This window comes from Eucyclogobius newberryi, unplaced genomic scaffold (assembly GCF_026437365.1).
Source record: "Eucyclogobius newberryi isolate DKJ021-1_F unplaced genomic scaffold, fEucNew1.0.hap1 SCAF_12, whole genome shotgun sequence".
Classification (NCBI taxonomy): Eukaryota; Metazoa; Chordata; class Actinopteri; order Gobiiformes; family Gobiidae; genus Eucyclogobius; species Eucyclogobius newberryi.
In genome coordinates, this window is record NW_027315746.1 from 10,428,197 (window position 1) to 10,447,086 (window position 18,890).

The following is an 18,890-nucleotide window of genomic DNA, read 5'->3' on the forward strand; positions in this document are numbered from 1 at the left end:
TTCATCTGGAGTTTCATCTGGAGTTTCATCCCTGGAGTTTCATCCCTGGAGTTTCATCTGGAGTTTCATCTGGAGTTTCATCCCTGGAGTTTCATCTGGAGTTTCATCCCTGGAGTTTCATCTGGAGTTTCATCTGGAGTTTCATCCCTGGAGTTTCATCTGGAGTTTCATCCCTGGAGTTTCATCTGGAGTTTCATCTGGAGTTTCATCTGGAGTTTCATCTGGAGTTTCATCCCTGGAGTTTCATCTGGAGTTTCATCCCTGGAGTTTCATCTGGAGTTTCATCTGGAGTTTCATCTGGAGTTTCATCTGGAGTTTCATCCCTGGAGTTTCATCCCTGGAGTTTCATCCCTGGAGTTTCATCCCTGGAGTTTCATCTGGAGTTTCATCTGGAGTTTCATCCCTGGAGTTTCATCTGGAGTTTCATCTGGAGTTTCATCTGGAGTTTCATCCCTGGAGTTTCATCCCTGGAGTTTCATCCCTGGAGTTTCATCTGGAGTTTCATCTGGAGTTTCATCCCTGGAGTTTCATCTGGAGTTTCATCTGGAGTTTCATCTGGAGTTTCATCCCTGGAGTTTCATCCCTGGAGTTTCATCCCTGGAGTTTCATCCCTGGAGTTTCATCTGGAGTTTCATCTGGAGTTTCATCCCTGGAGTTTCATCTGGAGTTTCATCTGGAGTTTCATCCCTGGAGTTTCATCTGGAGTTTCATCTGGAGTTTCATCTGGAGTTTCATCCCTGGAGTTTCATCCCTGGAGTTTCATCCCTGGAGTTTCATCTGGAGTTTCATCTGGAGTTTCATCCCTGGAGTTTCATCTGGAGTTTCATCTGGAGTTTCATCCCTGGAGTTTGCTCTCGTCTCTCCTGACCACACATTACTCGGCTCGCGTCTCATCCCTGCTTTCATAATTGTCCTGCTGCAGCGCGGGCTTCAGCTGGTGCCGTCCCGTTCAGCCACAGAGACGTAATGTCCCTGATCTGATTGAGCGGCAGCAGCTGCGCACGTCCCGCTTTGTCGCCCGTTTTAAAAGCATCGAAATTGTACCGCTCCCTCTCTCATTCTTTCTTTCTCTCGTTCTTTCTCCGTCTCTCTCTCTCTCGCTGAAGGATGGACAGTCCAGAACCATCCGCCAGTTCCAGTTCACCGATTGGCCCGAGCAGGGGGTGCCAAAGACTGGAGAGGGCTTCATCGATTTCATTGGTCAAGTGCACAAAACCAAGGAGCAGTTTGGACAGGACGGACCCATCACTGTGCACTGCAGGTCCGTGTTATAACTGTTATTTTAGTGGTCCACAATTAAACTATTATTCATGTATCTATTGTACGCTGACATTTATTTAAAGCATTATCATTAATATAAAGCTTGACATGTGGCGGCTGAAGGATTCCAGACAGAGAATATTTACAAATTAAGTGTATTATCGATAGAAATAAGAAATTGTTTGACATTTTGGTTTAAAAATGTATTTTAGTACGTGCTTTACTGTAGACTTTATAGTCCAGAGAAGGGTTATAATTATCAAAATATGACTGCAATTATCTTTTTTTTTTATAGTCGACTGGTCATGATTAGTACTAAACATCATTTAAGGTTTTATTTTTAATCAATTAAAGTCTCAAAAGGGGTAGAATGCAGTATTAAGTGAGTGAATCCATGTGGTACAGTTGTAGTGATGATAGTAATAGGTGATATAATATAATAATAGTTGTAATAGTACATGTAGTACAGCTCTTAAACGTGTCGTGTGTGTGTCGCAGTGCTGGAGTGGGGCGCACTGGGGTCTTCATCACTCTGAGTATCGTCCTGGAGAGGATGAGGTACGAGGGCGTGGTCGACCTGTTCCAAACCGTCAAGACGCTCCGCACTCAGAGGCCCGCCATGGTCCAGACCGAGGTACGACGCTCTGCACGTGTTCCTTACAGCCCAACGACTTCATTTGAATCATTTATTTGTTTTTCCCCTATTTGAGTTTCAAGTCAAAAATAGAATTATATCAAAACTTGAGATTGATCAGTATGAAGATAAGAAATGATGGTTATTTTTGTCATATCAACCAAAATATTAGTATTTTATTTACTATTTATTTATTTATTTTAACATAAAACAGCGAAAACATTCATAAAACAAACTGACATATGCAAATAAAGAGAAAAATAAAGTTAAAATATATACATAAAAACATAATAATACATTTTAAAACGAGCCGTGCAGGACATAGAGAATTCTGCATAAGTAAAGAATAAAGTTTATATCCAAAGGGAAGAGGGGTTAACGCATACTATGGGGAAAAAAGATTTGCAATTACTTTTTCACACAGGGAATATATAAAATGACAATGTAAAAAACTATATTTTGTGAGATTAAATTGTCTTAAATATACAAAATCAGAAATAAGTAAGGATTTTACTTTTAATCGTATTTACCACCCAATTTGTAGCAGAATGTAATAGTAGGATAATACAACTTGGCTTTATTATCCTACAACTGAACGTTTGCAGAAATATTGAGGCTCGTGTTTCAGATCATACTTTATAAACTAAACTGAGTCGATCAACTTCAAATGAACAAAAGTAACAAATAAGACACTTAAAAAGAAGTTGAACATTTAAACAAGTTCGAGTTAAATGTCGTATTAAAACATTAGTGACAGTAACAGAAGTTCTTTGTATCTCGACACATCTTTAATCACTTTAGCTCAGACGCCTGTCCAAACGCTCCATCCTCAAAAACCACAACAATTAACTAAGTACCTGCACTAATTACCACCCACTTAACCTTTAGTCTTCCCCGTCCGTCCCACTGACTCGCTGCCGTCGCTCTTTAGCCCATTAGCTCCTCAGACACTGCGCGGCGCTCCGCTAACGCCGTTGCCTTGGTTTCCTCTGCGCAGGACCAGTACCAGCTGTGCTACCGCGCCGCCCTGGAGTACCTGGGGAGCTTCGACCACTATGCAACGTAATCACGCCCGCACCGAGCAGCCTCCCGGCCCCGCCTCTCAGGAGCGTGCCAAGTGTCCCATCTCAGCCACCGTACCAACCATTCACCTGAGCTGCCCCCCGCCCCGCCCCGGATTGCCAACACCCGCCAACACCTGCCAACACCCGCCAACCCGCCCTTCCGGAGGCGACGACGGGACCGCCGCACAGCCGACGCCCGCTACTTTACAACCGACATGAGATTTTTTTTTTTCGCTTTGTCAAACGGATCCCACTAACATTGAGCGACTGTCCGGGCCCCAAACGTTCTCTCGCGATGGTCGGAGGCTCCTGGTAGCACGAGAGAAAACGCCAACTCTATATCCTGATTCTGACATGTTTTTCGTTGATGTAGTATGTTTTTGTTTCTCGTTTTTTATTAATCATTTTTAAGGTCTGGACTTGTATGCTGTCTTAAACTGCCCCCCGTGGGTAGTGCATTACTTTTGTCATAATTGTTTTTATTTAGGGTACTTTAACACAAGGGACATGTATTTTTAACACGTTCCCAGGTACTAATTCAGGAGGGCCGCCGTTCTCCGAGCCGCTGAGGGGTTTTGTCGGTCAATCGGCCAATACTTTTGTGTCATCATGTGTTTGTTTTTGGTTTTTGTTCCGTTTTGTTTTGGTCAGTTCAATTCAACTTTGCCTTTTTTCTTTCTTTTTTTTTTTAAACTTGCCATTCTCTTAAAACAAGGTGGATATAAGTGGTTTGGGAGCACACACTAATGTCATGTAAATGTGGTATCCAGTCCAACCGAATGAAAGACTGAATCAGCCGTGTACAGCATCGAAAGCACATGATTTGTCCATGATCCTGTCGGTGAGGCCTTCACGCTCCACGTCACCCGAGCGGAACTGACTTTTCTAACCAAACGCGGAACAAAAACGCCCCGATCTCCGAACACATCGCCCTTCATCTCCTCTCGACGCCCCGATGGAAGCGAGACAAACCCGGCGACCACGGGGCGAAGTGAGGACTGTACAGAATCAACCATTCCTACGACGACAAGGAGAGAGACTCAGCCCCTTTGGACTGAACGTGATATTATTTTATACAGAAATAGAACTATAAATATATAGATATATATAATAATGATTATATATATGTACAATTACACATAGCTATATCCACAGCTTTGAAGTCTTTTTTTTTGGGAGATTTGAGCTGACCTGGAGAAGCCTGCTGTCGCTGAGTGTCTTTGTCTCTATGGAAACACCATTGTAAACTACTGTATCCCATAGTGCACCTGGGCAGCTGGTTTGAAAGAAGAGAAAACACAGCACAACTAAAAGCCCCTTCTACCTGCACAACGACAGGCCCCGCCCGCCTCACACACTGACACAAGAGGGCGCTGCTGGGACAGGGCGATGGAGACCACGAGGTGGAAAAACGCTGGCGCAAAAAAAAGAAAAAGAATCTCTTCATTTCTACCTTGTGAATGCTTAGTGCTGTAGGGGTTCGACCTGTTGTACACACAGTCTGTTTTCTATTTGTTGACAAAGAACTGGAATTTAAAAGAACTGTTGACGAAAACATTGATGTTAATAAAGTTAAATCATTGGGTTTTTGTACAAGTCTGGGCTCCGTGTGACTTTTCTTTGTCTTGACTGTGACGGATGCTTCTGCTCTTTTGTTTTACTGTAGTTAGCGTTGTACTTTGTGGACTTTTTAAGGTTGAAGAGTGAACATTTGTACTGAAGTTAAAGTAGTGGTTCAACAGAAGTATTTGGGGAAACGGCAAATGTAATTGAAAGTGGTGTAAATGAAATGAGGCACAATATTTGGTATTTTTCAAAGGACAAACAGAAAAATGAGAGAAAATCAAATGTTCAGGTCATTTAAATATTGTACATTTACTGTAAACGATTGTAGAGTAGTGTCAAATACTGTAGTACAACTGTGGCATCTGAAATCTACAAAAAAAGAAGTACAATTTGAATCACTCAAGTGGATGTACTTTAGTCCAACTGATCGTTTATTTGTTTTAAAGATACAACTTTTACGATGCATTTTCACACGCTGAATTCACAAATGTGCCTTGTCAGCCCTTTATCTCGTCTTTATCTTCATTCTCTTACATTTGAGCAGATGCCACTTCAACTGCAGTAAAAACACAGGTGTTAACAACATCGCTCTCTCTTTGTAGCGCTTTGTGAATCCTGTGAAAGTTATAGCTTCATAGCTGCCGAGTACAATGGAAACGAGAAGTATTAAGCAACTCATCAGCGGCACAGATGAAAACACAGACTAAACACTGACACATTCTTCTTCTGAACATTTCCAGGAACTTTTTCAGAACTGTTTGGAAAAAATCACACTTCCACATCTGTTTTACTCCAATTATTAAACATTTTTATCTTTTCAAACGTGTAAGAAAAAGCCGTGCAAGTCATGATTCGACACTGGGAAAGCCCACGAAAGTCGTGTGGCCAAAGAAATCGATGCATATGTATGAAAACTATTGATGTACAGAAGGATTTGTGAGATTTACAAAGGTTTAAATACCCATTCCTTATTTTACAGTTGGACAGTTTGTCACTCCAGGTTTTAGGTGTTGTATCTACCATCTTCCCCAAACGACCTACAGAAACAAAAAAAGCTCATTTATGTTCAACAAGCCTCAAACTCACTCAGAATATGACATAAATAAGCCTAACTGTCCCTAAAATATAAGACAAACTGCTAAAATAACCGTTTTCAGTCAAACAAAACAGGCATTTCAGATATTCATCGTTTTAAAAAAGTTAAACAACCTTTATTCAATTCAAAGTTCTGAAGACATTAAAGTGCATTCATTTTTAAAGTGAAGCACATTTTCCCCTCCACACAACTTTAAACCAGGCGTGACATTTCCCTCAGATCCAGGTGGCTCAGTGTTGGAGCTCGGGTAAATCCGGCCTGATGCCGCTCGCCCTCCGTGGCGTGGAGGAACCGTGGCGTCGCACTTCATCTGCTTCTAAAAATAACAAGCTTTTTTAAATTGTTTGGCGTTGATCTGCGCGGCTTTAGTCGTTATGGCCGCTCCTCTGATCCAGGGAAGGTACAGAGGGATTTCCAGGCTTGTGTTTCGGACCTGATGTAATAATGAGGGACGGCTACAGCAGATTTATGTGTGAGTTTGATGGTTTTGTTGTGTTGATGCAGCGTTTTGACAGAGCCAGCCGGGTTTGCAGAGCGTCACCACGGCTTTGGTGGATTTCAATCTCAGTTTTTTTTATAAGAGATGGGACATTTTGATTGGTTTAGGACAAGTTTGGTGCAGGTGTGTCTGATTTTTCAGCTTTCGTTGTCAAAAAAGAGAGTTCTAAACGCACCCGGACACATCACGAGTCAGATCCACAACATTGACAACAAATCTGCCTCATAAAAATGTTGCTTGCTTGACATGTTCCACAGTTTACTTTAAACTTACCCATTTCTTCTATTTCATTCATGTTTTGGCCATTAACACTTGATTTTGTGGAACCACCTGCCACCTCGTTTCCATGGAGATTGCTAAGTTTTAAGCAATTTTGTGGGATTTTCCAGACAAAATGAGATTTCCAAGGACGCTCCAACAGAAAACATACACCGCCTCTTTAAATGCTGATCAAAAAACATCATTTCTTCCTGTTTTGAAGGACTTTAAGTGCCTTTGCCCATTCAAAAGATTTACCGTATTTTCCGGACTATAAGTCGCACCAGCCAAAAAATGCATAATAGAGAAGAAAAAAACATATATAAGTTGCACTGGAGTATGAAATGCAGTTGCAAGTGTGAAAATAACAAATAATATCACATATAAGTTGCTCCAGAGTATAAGTATAAATATAAGTATAAGTCGCACCCCGGCCAAAACTATGAAAAACGTTTAGTCCGGAAAATATGATATATCGCTTTGAAATAAATATTTGCTAACAATCCTCACTTGACACCAATGAGTTCAAACATTTTGGTCAGGAAATATCTGCAGTAATGTGAGTTCTTTCAATAATAAACTGTTTGTAAGAGAGTTTCCATATTTGCAACATAAGAAATAACACTCTTTTTTTGATGGCGAGTTGCTGGGTGTGGCTCACTTGTGCTTCTTAAATCTTCCAAACGCGGTTAATGTTTGCCCTGTTTGAAGTCGAAAGGCCTCTGTTTATATCCACGCACGTCTTGTTTTCTGTCCGTCAGCACCGAACACGAGCGCTCTGCTTATGTTACGAGCTCCACCACTTCTCGCGCACTTTCGTCCGCGCCTTTAATCACGTCTGAAAACCCCAGGAGGACGGACGTATTTGTGTATTTGGAGTTTCTTTCTCCCCATCTGCAGGAGGCCCGCACAGTGAGCGGGATCGGCAGCCGCCCGTCGAGTGCACAGAGCAGCGCCGGACGCGGGAGGGCACGAACGCAGATGTGGAAATGTCTGCGAAAACTCTGCCCTTTTTTTGTACGTTATTTACGAGGTGTGAAATGAGCGTAACTGAGGGCAGCGCCTGGGAAACAAACAGCGCTGAACGGGGAACTGCGTTGGACCGTGTGTAGTTTAGGTTTACGGCGAGGGAGACGGAAGCGCGGTGTCAGATCTAGTCAAATGTTTTGGGGAAAGATGAAAGGCGTTAGACCAGGAGATGTATATAAGATGAAGGAAGTACCGTATTTTCTGGAGTATAAGTCGCAGCGGCCAAAAAAATGCATAATAGAGAAGAAAAAAACATATATAAGTCGCACTGGAGTGTGAAATGCAGTTGCAAGTGTGAAAATAACAAATAATATCACGTATAAGTCGCTCCGGAGTATAAGTATATAAGTATAAATATAAGCCCGGCCAAAACTATGAAAAAAGGTGCGACTTATAGTCCAAAAAATACGGTCCATGCCAAAAAGACTGTACATGTCAGAATCAGACAAAAAGGTTATTTGTCATTGTCAATGAACAGAATTCACAAACATTGGAACTTGCTTTAGTGATTCAGTGCAACATAAAACAACATATATAAAACAGCAAAATAAAACTTTTTGAATCTGCTATAGGATGAAAAATAAGAATAAAAAATAGAATCAGAATATTATTATTTAGAGTCTCTTTCATTGGTGGTTTCAGAGCACAGTTACGATTAGTTAGTCAGTTAGTTATAATGTGGCAGCACTGAATCATGTACTTTAGACCTCAAACTGTATGTGAAAGTAAAATAACGTGTGTGGGATTTGTCCTTCTCAAATCAGTGATAAATAAATGGCAATAAACCTTTTGAATCTGCAAAATCTGAAATATTTAAATCCTCCATTTTAAGGTATTTATGTTATAATATAATGCAGTTTACTGTAAAGTATTCAAAGTATTCAGAATCCAGTACTCAGATTGGACTATGTAACTGATCAGGTTACGAAATACATTTGAATGCAGGTTTTCCGTGTCCTGGGACAAAATTCACTTTCAAAATACCCAGTGAGATGCGATGAACATGAATGGATAAACTTAGGTCGAGATGTTAATTGTTTTTTTGTAAGAAAGTTTGTTTTCATGAAGAATACCAAGAATATTCACTGTATTTAATGTCAATCTGTGACTATTCCAGGTATTCTTCTTCTCCATGGAGACAAGCAGATGACGCCACCGGGCCAAGTTACAGGTCAGATCTGTGGAGAGGCGACCTGTAAGAACGCATGCTTTTTCCTGGCTGAGCTTGGTCCAACGTGACATTAAAGTTTATATTTATGCTCAATTTGGCGCCAATCGTTACGTGAATAAACTAAAGTACATGTGCTAATGTTTTCTAACGTGGCCCTGGTTTTACTCACGTGTTGTCAAGTCTTTGTCAAAATAGCTCTGGTTTTTCATCGTTTGTGATGTTTGTCGAAACTCTTGGACAAAATGAGGGATTACACCGATTCGTCACGTTCGGAGGCTAACGCTAACACGCCCATGGAAACTGCATTAGCGCTAGCATAGGAAACATAACCAGCCTTTAGAATGCAGGAGCTCTAGAAGGGTCTATCCATGGCTTTCATGGGCCGTTGCCATAGCGCTGGTGACACTTTAAAGTGTTATATATTTCCGACGGGTAAAAAGTTCTCAAAATGTTGCATAAAAACCCATGAAATGCGCTAGAACGTTCCAGGCAGAGCAACGACATCACCAGCAGATGGCAGCGCACCTTTAATGTGGTGTGGCGGTGAAGACGAGGAGATGCAGAGGCTGAGATGGCTGGTGATTCCGCTGCTGTGGAGGAAAGTGTGAGCGAGAGGAGAGAGAGTGCACTTACGGTATCACAGGTTATGGTTGAGAACGTGAATGATGAAAAATATAAAACGATGATGTTTCTGGTTGAATTTGATGTTTTATTTTTGTCACGGAATAATAGCAAGAACAACTCTGTATCATTATGTGTGAGGTGTCTGGGGAGAGGGGAGTTCACACAGCCTTGCATACATTATTCTCTTTACATGAGTTTCAGAATGATGACAAGTTTGGACCGTTGCGATAAACATTAAAGAATGACCTTGCAGCTGTTCTTGCATTATTTTGCGCCACTAGATGGAGTGAAGAGTCATAGTTGTCGCTCACAGAAATATTTGTCTTTGTATTCTTTGCCAAAAGTCATAACAGACGTGAAGTGTAATCAAAAATAGCTTTTTCTTTCCCAAAACAGCCGCTCTCCTGCTGCTCTCATCAGGAGTCAGTGAAGGCAGGAGGCCAGTACAGATGCTCACACATTCAACAGCATAAAAGCAGCTCTCAGATCCAGTTTAGACACTATTTCTTTACTTTACTTCCTTTATTTATGTCATCTTATAATATAGGTCTATAGCACATGTGACAAAACAAAAGCAGAACATGTTGATATGACAACATTGTATTTTCCAACTAATCTCTAATCATTTCAACACTAAATCTATACCTAAACATATATTTTTTGTTTCAGCTTCTTGTTTGTTATTATATGAGTTTGAAATAGCAAAGCAATAAGCAATTTAAAACAAATTATTTTATAGTTTGAATAGGAAAAATGTTGCATCAGAAAAGTGAAACCCCAGTGACATTTTGTCGGCCTGAACTCATTCAAAAGATCAAATCATATCCAAACAATACTTCTTCAACATCTTCTTCAACATCTTCTTCTTCAACATCTTCTTCTTCTTCTGCTTCTGCTTCTGCTTCTGCTTCTGCTTCTGCTTCTGCTTCTGCTTCTGCTTCTGCTTCTGCTTCTTCTTCTTCTTCACCTCTGAAAGTCTCCACTGCAGTGAGGACCAGAGGAGCAGCGTTTGAACCTTTGTGATTGAAAGAAAGACCAAAAAAAGGAAAGAGTTTCTCCCTGAAGCAGTAGCCGCTGAAGGAGAAGAGAAGATCTGCAGAATCTGCGTCATAAAAGGAGACCAGACCAGCACCATAGTCCACAAACACCCCGACCTTCTGAGGAGCTCGCTGCAGAGCCAGACGGACAGGAGGACCTGCACAAGCCGAGTATTTGTATTTGCGTCTCAACCTGATGCACCAGAATCCAGATTTAGGATTCAGATAAACGATTCCCTTCCTCTTGATGGGCTCTTGGGCCACTCCTAAATCCCAGGCTGTTTTCCCTTTGACCTGAACCTCAAAGTAAAACCTGCCTGAGGAGAAACTCTGCTTTCCCACAACAGAAGGAGAAGTATCATTCCTCAGAGGAGAATCTTGGCGCTTCTTCTCCACATCAGCGTAATGAACCTGTTTGAGATCTTCAGACAGCACGACCCATGGATCTGCAGTGTCTGGATCCAGAGTGACGTCCACCACAAACATCTGCACTTTCAGTAGTTCTAATCTTGATTGCAGTTTGTTAAAGTCTTCAGAGAGATGTTTCTCCAGCTCAGACAGAGCCCGGGCCACGCTGCCCTCACACGTCTCCAGCTCAAAGCTCACGCTGCTCCACTCCTTCAGCCCAGCAGGGGGCGTGAGTGCAGAGCAGTGCTGTAGAAAGAGGAGGGGGTCTTGAGAGCACGAGAAATGCTCCAACTCACCGCTGCTCTTCTCCAGCTCACAGATCTCCTGTTCCAGCTGCTGCGCCAGCTCCTGGGCTCGTTTGTGGCTCCGGCTCTGCTTCTCCTGCAGCATCTTCAATAACCGGTGCTGACGCCTCTGAACAGACTGCACGAGAAGAGTGAAGGTCTGCAGCCCCACAGCCCTCTCACTGTGGACCTCTGTGTCGCTGAGCTCCACACAGCGCTGGATCTCCTGGACCTTTAGCCTCTTCTGCTCCACCATGTGCTGCAGAGAGGACCTCCTGCGTTCAAACTCCAGAGACAACAGATCATGGTTCCTGTGCTCAAAAACACACAGTGTACAGATGCAGCTCTGGTCAGTTCCACAGAAGAGCTCCAGGGAGCGCTGGTGTTTGGGACACGTCTTGTCTTCCAGGTCCTCCACAGGCTCCATCAGCTGGTGTCTTTTCAGCCCAGAGACAGTGAGATGAGGCTGGAGGTGGGTCTTACAAAACGAGGACAGACAGACCAGGCAGGACTTCAGCGCCTGCCGCTTGGGCTTGGAACAGAAGTCACAATCGACCACACCTGTTATCTCGTCCACCTCGCTCTTGTTCTTGTCCAGTTTTGCATCTGAAACCAGCTTTTGCAGTAGTGTGTTGACGCTGAGCTCAGGTCTTCTGTCATAGCTCCTGTTACACAGAGGACATGTGCAGGGGCCAGAAGGGGGCCAGGCCTCACTGATGCAGGGTTTGCAGAAGTTGTGTCCACATGGAGTGGAAACTGGCTCAGAGAACATCTCCAGACAGATGGCGCACACGAACGTGTTCTCAGAGCTGCTTTCACTTGTGGAGGACATCTCTTCTTCTTCTTCTTCTTCTTCTTCTTCTTCTTCTTTTGTTGTTGTTGTGTTGTTGTATGGCGGTTGGCATCCAAGTGTTGCATTACCGCCAGACTTTATTCCTCAGACTTTGTCGTAGTCCTCAGACTCTGTCGTAGTCCGTAAAAGTACTCCTTCCATTGCTTTGGTGTTACAAAGCCCATGAGGTCATGATATGTCTTTGTGACTAGAATAGTTGTTGTTGTATCAGAGACCAACCGGCTTTATTCCAGGGAGACTCTTCTTCATCTTCCTCTCCTTCTTTGACGTTTGGTGCTTCCACCGTACAGCTTTATTCTTCAGGCTTCATTCTATAGGCTTTAATATGTCCACTGATGTCGCTGCTTGGTAGCCGTGCGTCTACGAGACTGGGCGAGGACAGGAGACCACCCCCACCCCCATCTCGTCACTCTGATCACTCTGACTCCCCACAAGCAGACCCCCATCACTCCGACTCCCATTTAGCGCCTTTAGCCTGTTTTCTATATCTGCCCAATCAAGCTCCTTTGTTCCAAGGAATCTCCCTGCAGCTTTAGCAATGATCCTGATCCTTTCAGTTCTGCTTTGAGTCTGAGCAGCACAGTTTACAACATCCACCATAAAGAGTACAAAATCCTCTCTATCCACAACCAGGGTATTCTCATTAATTCTGGAGCCTGCACACTTGGGACCTCCACTCTTGAAACTTTCACACTTCTTGGGAGCCACGCTGGCCTTTCTCATTTCACCCTGGCTGGGAGCAGCGCTGGCTCCTCTCTCTGTATTTACTCTAAACTCGTTACTTGAAACTTTCTTGACTGCATCTGCATAGGATATACCTTGAGAGACCTTTATTTTCTGCACCTCAGCAGCTCTTTTGCTAAACCTGCATCTCCCGAAGGCAGAGCTATGTTCTTCCCCACAGTTGCAGCACTTCAGTTTTGCACCCACGTCACACTTCCCATACTCATGATCTCCTGCACATTTACCACATCTTTGCCTCCCTCTACAGACCGCTGCAATATGCCCAAAGCGCTGGCACTTAAAGCAACGCAGGGGCGGCGGAACATATGGCCTGACGCTATAGCACATGTACCCAATGAACACCTTACTAGGCAGGCACCTCCCTTCAAGTGTTACCATTACCGACAAGCTGTCACATCTTACCCCAAACCGGGTCACCTTCAAACGCCTAGCGTCCAGCACCGTAACTCCAGTCAAATTCTCCTTAACTTCATCCACAGACGTCGCCGTAGGGACACCTAGGATAACTCCTCTGACCGTGTTTCTTTCAGCATTAGACACAAGAATGTCCTTTCCACCCAGACGTTTAGTTCCAATCGCCTTCCGTTGCTGAGCCGCGTCCTTGCACACGACCAGCAGCGAGCCATCTCCAAGGACACTCGCACTCTTGATCACTCCCACAGCTACAGTTAGGCTCTTTGACAATGCCACTGAATTCCACTCCTTAAAGGATGGCGCACACGAACGTGTTCTCAGAGCTGCTTTCACTTGTGGAGGACATCTCTTCTTCTTCTTCTTCTTCTTCTTTTGTGTTTTATGGCGGTTGGTATCCAAGTGTTACAGACTTTATTCTTTAGACTTTATTCCAGAGCTGACCCTTCTTCATCTTCTTTGGTGCTTCCACCGTACATCTTAGGCTCTATTCTAGGCTTTATTCTTTCTAAATGACTCAATCACTTTGACCATCATTAAAGACAAAATGTTTTATGTGACACGAAAAGCGCTTTGATTTAGTAAAATTCCACATCAAAGTATTTTTTTTTTATTGGTGATCGATCAATCGGCCAAGGTGAAGAAAGGTCGGACTGTCTAAAGTCTAAGGTTTAAACAATAAAGTCTAAATAATAAAGTCTAAGGTTTGAACAATAAACTGTGAGGAGACCTTGCTCAACACCCGGTCTGGAGAGACGGGAGATGGCGGAGGAGAGTGGATCGGGGATGGAAGACATTCTGGACGGCGTGGAGGAGCAGCCTTTTCTGCCTGCACGTGCCCGGAAACGTAAAAAGTCCCTTAGCTCGTCCGAGGGTTCTGGGAATGAGCAGCAGGATGAGGCTGAAGCTATTGATGTCCGGGGTGAGAGCAGAGACTGTAAGGTGATCATAAAGCTTGCACAGGATAGTGCATCCTTTAAGGAGTGGAATTCAGTGGCATTGTCAAAGAGCCTAACTGTAGCTGTGGGAGTGATCAAGAGTGCGAGTGTCCTTAGAGATGGCTCGCTGCTGGTCGTGTGCAAGGACGCGGCTCAGCAACGGAAGGCGATTGGAACTAAACGTCTGGGTGGAAAGGACATTCTTGTGTCTAATGCTGAAAGAAACACGGTCAGAGGAGTTATCGTAGGTGTCCCTACGGCGACGTCTGTGGATGAAGTTAAGGAGAATTTGACTGGAGTTACGGTGGTGGACGCTAGGCGTTTGAAGGTGACCCGGTTTGGGGTAAGATGTGACAGCTTGTCGGTAATGGTAACACTTGAAGGGAGGTGCCTGCCTAGTAAGGTGTTCATTGGGTACATGTGCTATAGCGTCAGGCCATATGTTCCGCCGCCCCTGCGTTGCTTTAAGTGCCAGCGCTTTGGGCATATTGCAGCGGTCTGTAGAGGGAAGCAAAGATGTGGTAAATGTGCAGGAGATCATGAGTATCAAAACTGAAGTGCTGTAACTGTGGGGAAGAACATAGCTCTGCCTACGGGGGATGCAGGTTTAGCAAAAGAGCTGCTGAGGTGCAGAAAATAAAGGTCTCTCAAGATATATCCTATGCAGATGCAGTCAAGAAAGTTTCAAGTAACGAGTTTAGAGTAAATACAGAGAGAGGAGCCAGCGCTGCTCCCAGCCAGGGCGAAATGAGAAAGGCCAGCGTGGCTCCCAAGAAGTGTGAAGGTTTCAAGAGTGGAGGTCCCAAGTGTGCAGGTTCCAGAATTAATGAGAATACCCTGGTTGTGGATAGAGAGGATTTTGTACTCTTTATGGTGGATGTTGTAAACTGTGCTGCTCAGACTCAAAGCAGAACTGAAAGGATCAGGATCATTGCTAAAGCTGCAGGGAGATTCCTTGGAACAAAGGAGCTTGATTGGGCAGATATAGAAAACAGGCTAAAGGCGCTAAATGGGAGTCGGAGTGATGGGGGTCTGCTTTTGGGGAGTCAGAGTGATCAGAGTGACGAGATGGGGGTGGGGGTGGTCTCCTGTCCTCGTCCAGTCTCGTAGACGCACGGCTACCAAGCAGCGACGTCAGTGGAAATATTAAAGCCTATAGAATGAAGCCTAAAGAATAAAGCTGTACGGTGGAAGCACCGAACGTCAAAGAAGGAGAGGAAGATGAAGAAGAGTCTCCCTGGAATAAAGCCGGTTGTTGTCTGAAACAACAACAACTATTCTAGTCACAAAGACATATCATGCACAACACCAAAGCAATGGAAGGAGTACTTTTACGGACTACGACAGAGTCTGAGGACAACAACAACTTCTATAGGATACAATAACAAAGACATCTCATGACCTCATGGGCTTTATAACACCAAAGCAATGGAAGAAGAACTTTTAAGGACTACGACAAAGTCTGAGGAATAAAGTCTGGCGGTAATGCAACACTTGGATGCCAACCGCTATAAAACAACAACAACAACAACAACAACAACAAGTCTAAAGAATAAAGTCTGAAGTCTAAATAATAAAGTCTAAAGAATAGACCAGCCTCCATAAAACACCAAAGAAGAAGAAGACTCTTCTTCACCCTCCGTGGGTGGTCTCTATTTCTCCCCTTCAAGCTCGGGTCCTCTACCAGAGGCCCCTGGGAGCTTGAGGGTTCTTCAGTATCTTCAGTATCTGTTCCTGCACTTTTCTGGACCGAGATGTCTGATGTTTTTCCTGGATCTGCTCAAGCCAATCCTCCAGTTTGGGGGTCATTCCTCCAGTTTGGGGGTCATTCCTCCAGTTTGGGGGCCATTCCTCCAGTTTGGGGGTCATTCCTCCAGTTTGGGGGTCACTGCACCAAGTGCTCCGGTCACTACAGGCAACACCGATATCTTCACGCTCCAGACCTTCTCCAGCTCCTCTCTGAGGTCTTGGTATTTCTCTAGTTTCTCATGTTCCTTTTTCCGAATGTTTCCATCTCATGTACTGCAATGTCCACCACCACGGCTTTCCTCTGACCCTTGAGACCACCACTATGTCCGGTTGGTTCCATCACCATTCTGTCTGTATCTGGAAGTCCCAGAGAACCTCGATCGTTCTCCACCACATTTGAAGGTGTTTCCCACTTTGTCCTTCGGGTCTCCAGCCCGTACTCTGCACAGATGTTTCTGTAGACTGATGGCAGGGACAGCATACATGGAGCTCACCAGGAGACATAGTGTACACAAACATCTGTATATATATATATATTATATATATATATATTATATATATATATATATATATATATATATATATATATATATATATATATATATATATATATATACAGATGTTTGTGTACACTATGTCTCCTGGTGAGCTCCATGTATGCTGTCCCTGCCAGCATGTTGCACCTGCCAGCTCACACCCCTCACCGGCTGGAAGAAGGTAAAGTTAACATTCAGGTAACAGTGATTATTGTTAGATTTTCCACCTCTAACCCATCAGATTCTTTTTACATTTAATCAATAATAATTGGACCAGTTTGAATAAAAACGGACAATAGCTCATTTCTGCAGATATGAATGCATCTATTATTTATGGTTAAAGTTCAGCTTGGAAGTATAAATCAAAAACAGGGAATATGCAAACAAAGGTTCATAATATTCTATAACACAATATTCAACTAATTGTGACTATAGTTGACTAAGACATAATATAATTTTCTGCATAATACAGACTCTAAAACAAATGCCAAAAGTACAGTATTTTTTATGTTATTTCATATGGCTTTATTATAACAAACTCAAAAAAACAACACAATGTCTCATTTTCATTTCCCTTTATGTGTAAATATTGGCTTTCTAGAAACCTTCAGTCACCATATCTCAACCTTTATTTGGTTGATTGATACTGAAATAATTGTTAGACGAAGTTCTAATAACTGAACAGGAGCAGACGTACAAACGTACAGACTTCTCTGCAGAGTCTAGTATCTTCTCTGGCTTTACATCCTTTCTGAGTCTAACACGTCTAATTTTCTCTAATGCAAAAAATCACATAATAGATTAAATTGGGTTTGCCTCGTGTTTTTTTCAAACGTCTTGACCGATGACTGGCACGTGACCCTGGTCAGCTCCGCCCTGCTGGAGCCGAACCTCCCCGCAGACTGGCCCACCCCACGACCCGGGACCCCCACACTGCCTCAGGCCCAGCCCCACGTTTAGCCCAGCACATCCTCCACCGCCTCAGCCCCTACGGCACCACCGCCGCTCCCCTGCTACCGCCTCCGGGTCAGGATCTACCTAAAGGACTTAAACGCGACGCCAAAAGGCCAGACGCAACTGGGTCAGCGTCTGTGTGCGGCGGTGAAGTACAGCACTTCGGAAAGCTTTCAGAGGCCTAAAGAGGGAGGAGATGGTGTGTGCGGATAAAGGCTTAAAGGTAGAGATTTGGGGATTTAGATGTGCATATCTTATGGGCAAAGAGCTTCGAATAGAGAACCAGGGGGATAACAGAGTCCCAGCTGAGGGAGTTTCTCAAGTCATAGAAAAGACCGAAGACGTAGAAAGGCAAGAGGTTCTGGCTGAAGGTGCAGATGTGAGCGAACAGAGGCGTCTGGCCCCCGGGTGCCAGGGCCGCAGAGGGAGAGAACGGCTGGTGGCAAAGAAATGCCCCAAAACCAACTGACAGTGATCCGCCAGCCCAAAGGCCCGCACGGGAACAGAGGATTTCATTACAGAAGCATAAACATGTGCGAAAATAAATACATTCTTTCAGACAATACTGCATTGTCCTGACACTAATAATCTTTGCTCTTTAGTCTAATTTGTATGTGGAAAATCAACGTTTCGGGGCATTACAGAGTTTATTTATGCATCACAAACTCATAAAACCAAACATGCTAAATTGTTTTTGCACTGTGAAAAAAATGAGTGGAGTTATCAGTTCTGATCGTTTCAGTCACGCACCGAATCAAGTTTATGTAATCCGGATGATTTATTTATGTATTTGAAGTATGTGGCCTGGTCCCACATGTAACTGCTTCACAGACCAGAGTTACTGTGCTCTGACTCATATCTACACTGCACTACTTTCTGCGCCAACTAGTTTACCACATACACCATTTTTACCACACTTCTTATTCTTAGTTACACGTAATAAAACAACATAACTGAATTCCACTGAAGCTGAAGTTCACGTTTGACTCGTGTAGTTTCTCACATTGACCAGACGAGGGCAGCCTTTACCCGCGCGCACTCTGAGACGGGGCCTACGCTTGTGTTTAGTTTAGGTTTTCTTCAGCACAAATACTCGACTTAACCATCACCACACACGTGACAGGTGAATTTAAAGGTGTCGAGGTGACGAAATAAGCCCCGGTTCCAGTCAACAACGAGTCCGTTTGAAACTCCCTCCGCCACTAATTACTGTATATTTGTATAGGGCCCAAAATGGCTTCCCCTCGGTGCCATTATGCTCTGAAGAAACGCGTGGTCTTTCAGCAAACGCACGTCGAAGCTCCGCTCATTGTCTCTGCGTTATTATAGCAGACTGCTGTTTAGATTCTGGCTTCTCTTTTGGGCTGGAGGACGACAGTTGTGTGAAGGATCCGCTCCACGTAACCACCGCGCGTTGGGAAAGCGGCGGCGCGCGGTGCAGACGCGTCCCGAGCGCACCTCCGCTGGAATGGCGTGTTTACAGTGTCACTGATTGAGGGCTTCCTTAAAATCTCGCCCCAAAGCTAAACAGAAAGAGTTTTTTCTCCCGCTCATCCACGCCCAACGCCAAACCTTTGCAGCGCCTTCTCAAAAGCTGAAATGAACCGTCAAACGTAGCATATTTGAATGATTGCCAAAAACGGTGAGGCGGGCGGGTAGTACTCAGTTACATTTACTCATGTATATGTACTTCAGTGCCTTTTCATGAAGTCGTACTTGTCAGAGTTGCAGCTGTTGAATGGTTTGTCCTTCTACATTACTTTACAGTCACTTAA

At 43.8% G+C, this 18,890-nt stretch overlaps 3 protein-coding genes across 16 annotated transcripts in view; 2 read left to right on the forward strand and 1 right to left on the reverse strand.

Moving 5' to 3' along the window:
• LOC140356045 (receptor-type tyrosine-protein phosphatase F-like) overlaps positions 1-4,554 on the forward strand; it is a 308,485-nt gene extending 303,931 nt beyond the window's left edge. For all 14 annotated transcript variants that reach the window (XM_072440741.1, XM_072440745.1, XM_072440750.1 and 11 more), the window contains 3 exons: positions 1,107-1,261; positions 1,759-1,894; positions 2,892-4,554. In XM_072440741.1, coding sequence (XP_072296842.1) covers positions 1,107-1,261; positions 1,759-1,894; positions 2,892-2,960 — 360 coding nt within the window. In that variant the 3' untranslated portion in view covers positions 2,961-4,554. The remainder of the gene's footprint in view (positions 1-1,106; positions 1,262-1,758; positions 1,895-2,891) is intronic.
• ccl25a (chemokine (C-C motif) ligand 25a) overlaps positions 1-18,890 on the forward strand; it is a 248,417-nt gene that overhangs the window by 146,043 nt on the left and 83,484 nt on the right. The window lies entirely within an intron of this gene.
• Positions 4,467-11,762, reverse strand: LOC140355810 (E3 ubiquitin-protein ligase TRIM21-like). The gene is made up of 3 exons (XM_072440454.1): positions 10,169-11,762; positions 5,486-5,561; positions 4,467-4,500 (listed from the first exon to the last, which is right to left on the reverse strand). The coding sequence occupies exons 1-3, from the start codon at positions 11,760-11,762 to the stop codon at positions 4,467-4,469; spliced, it is 1,704 nt and encodes a 567-aa protein (XP_072296555.1).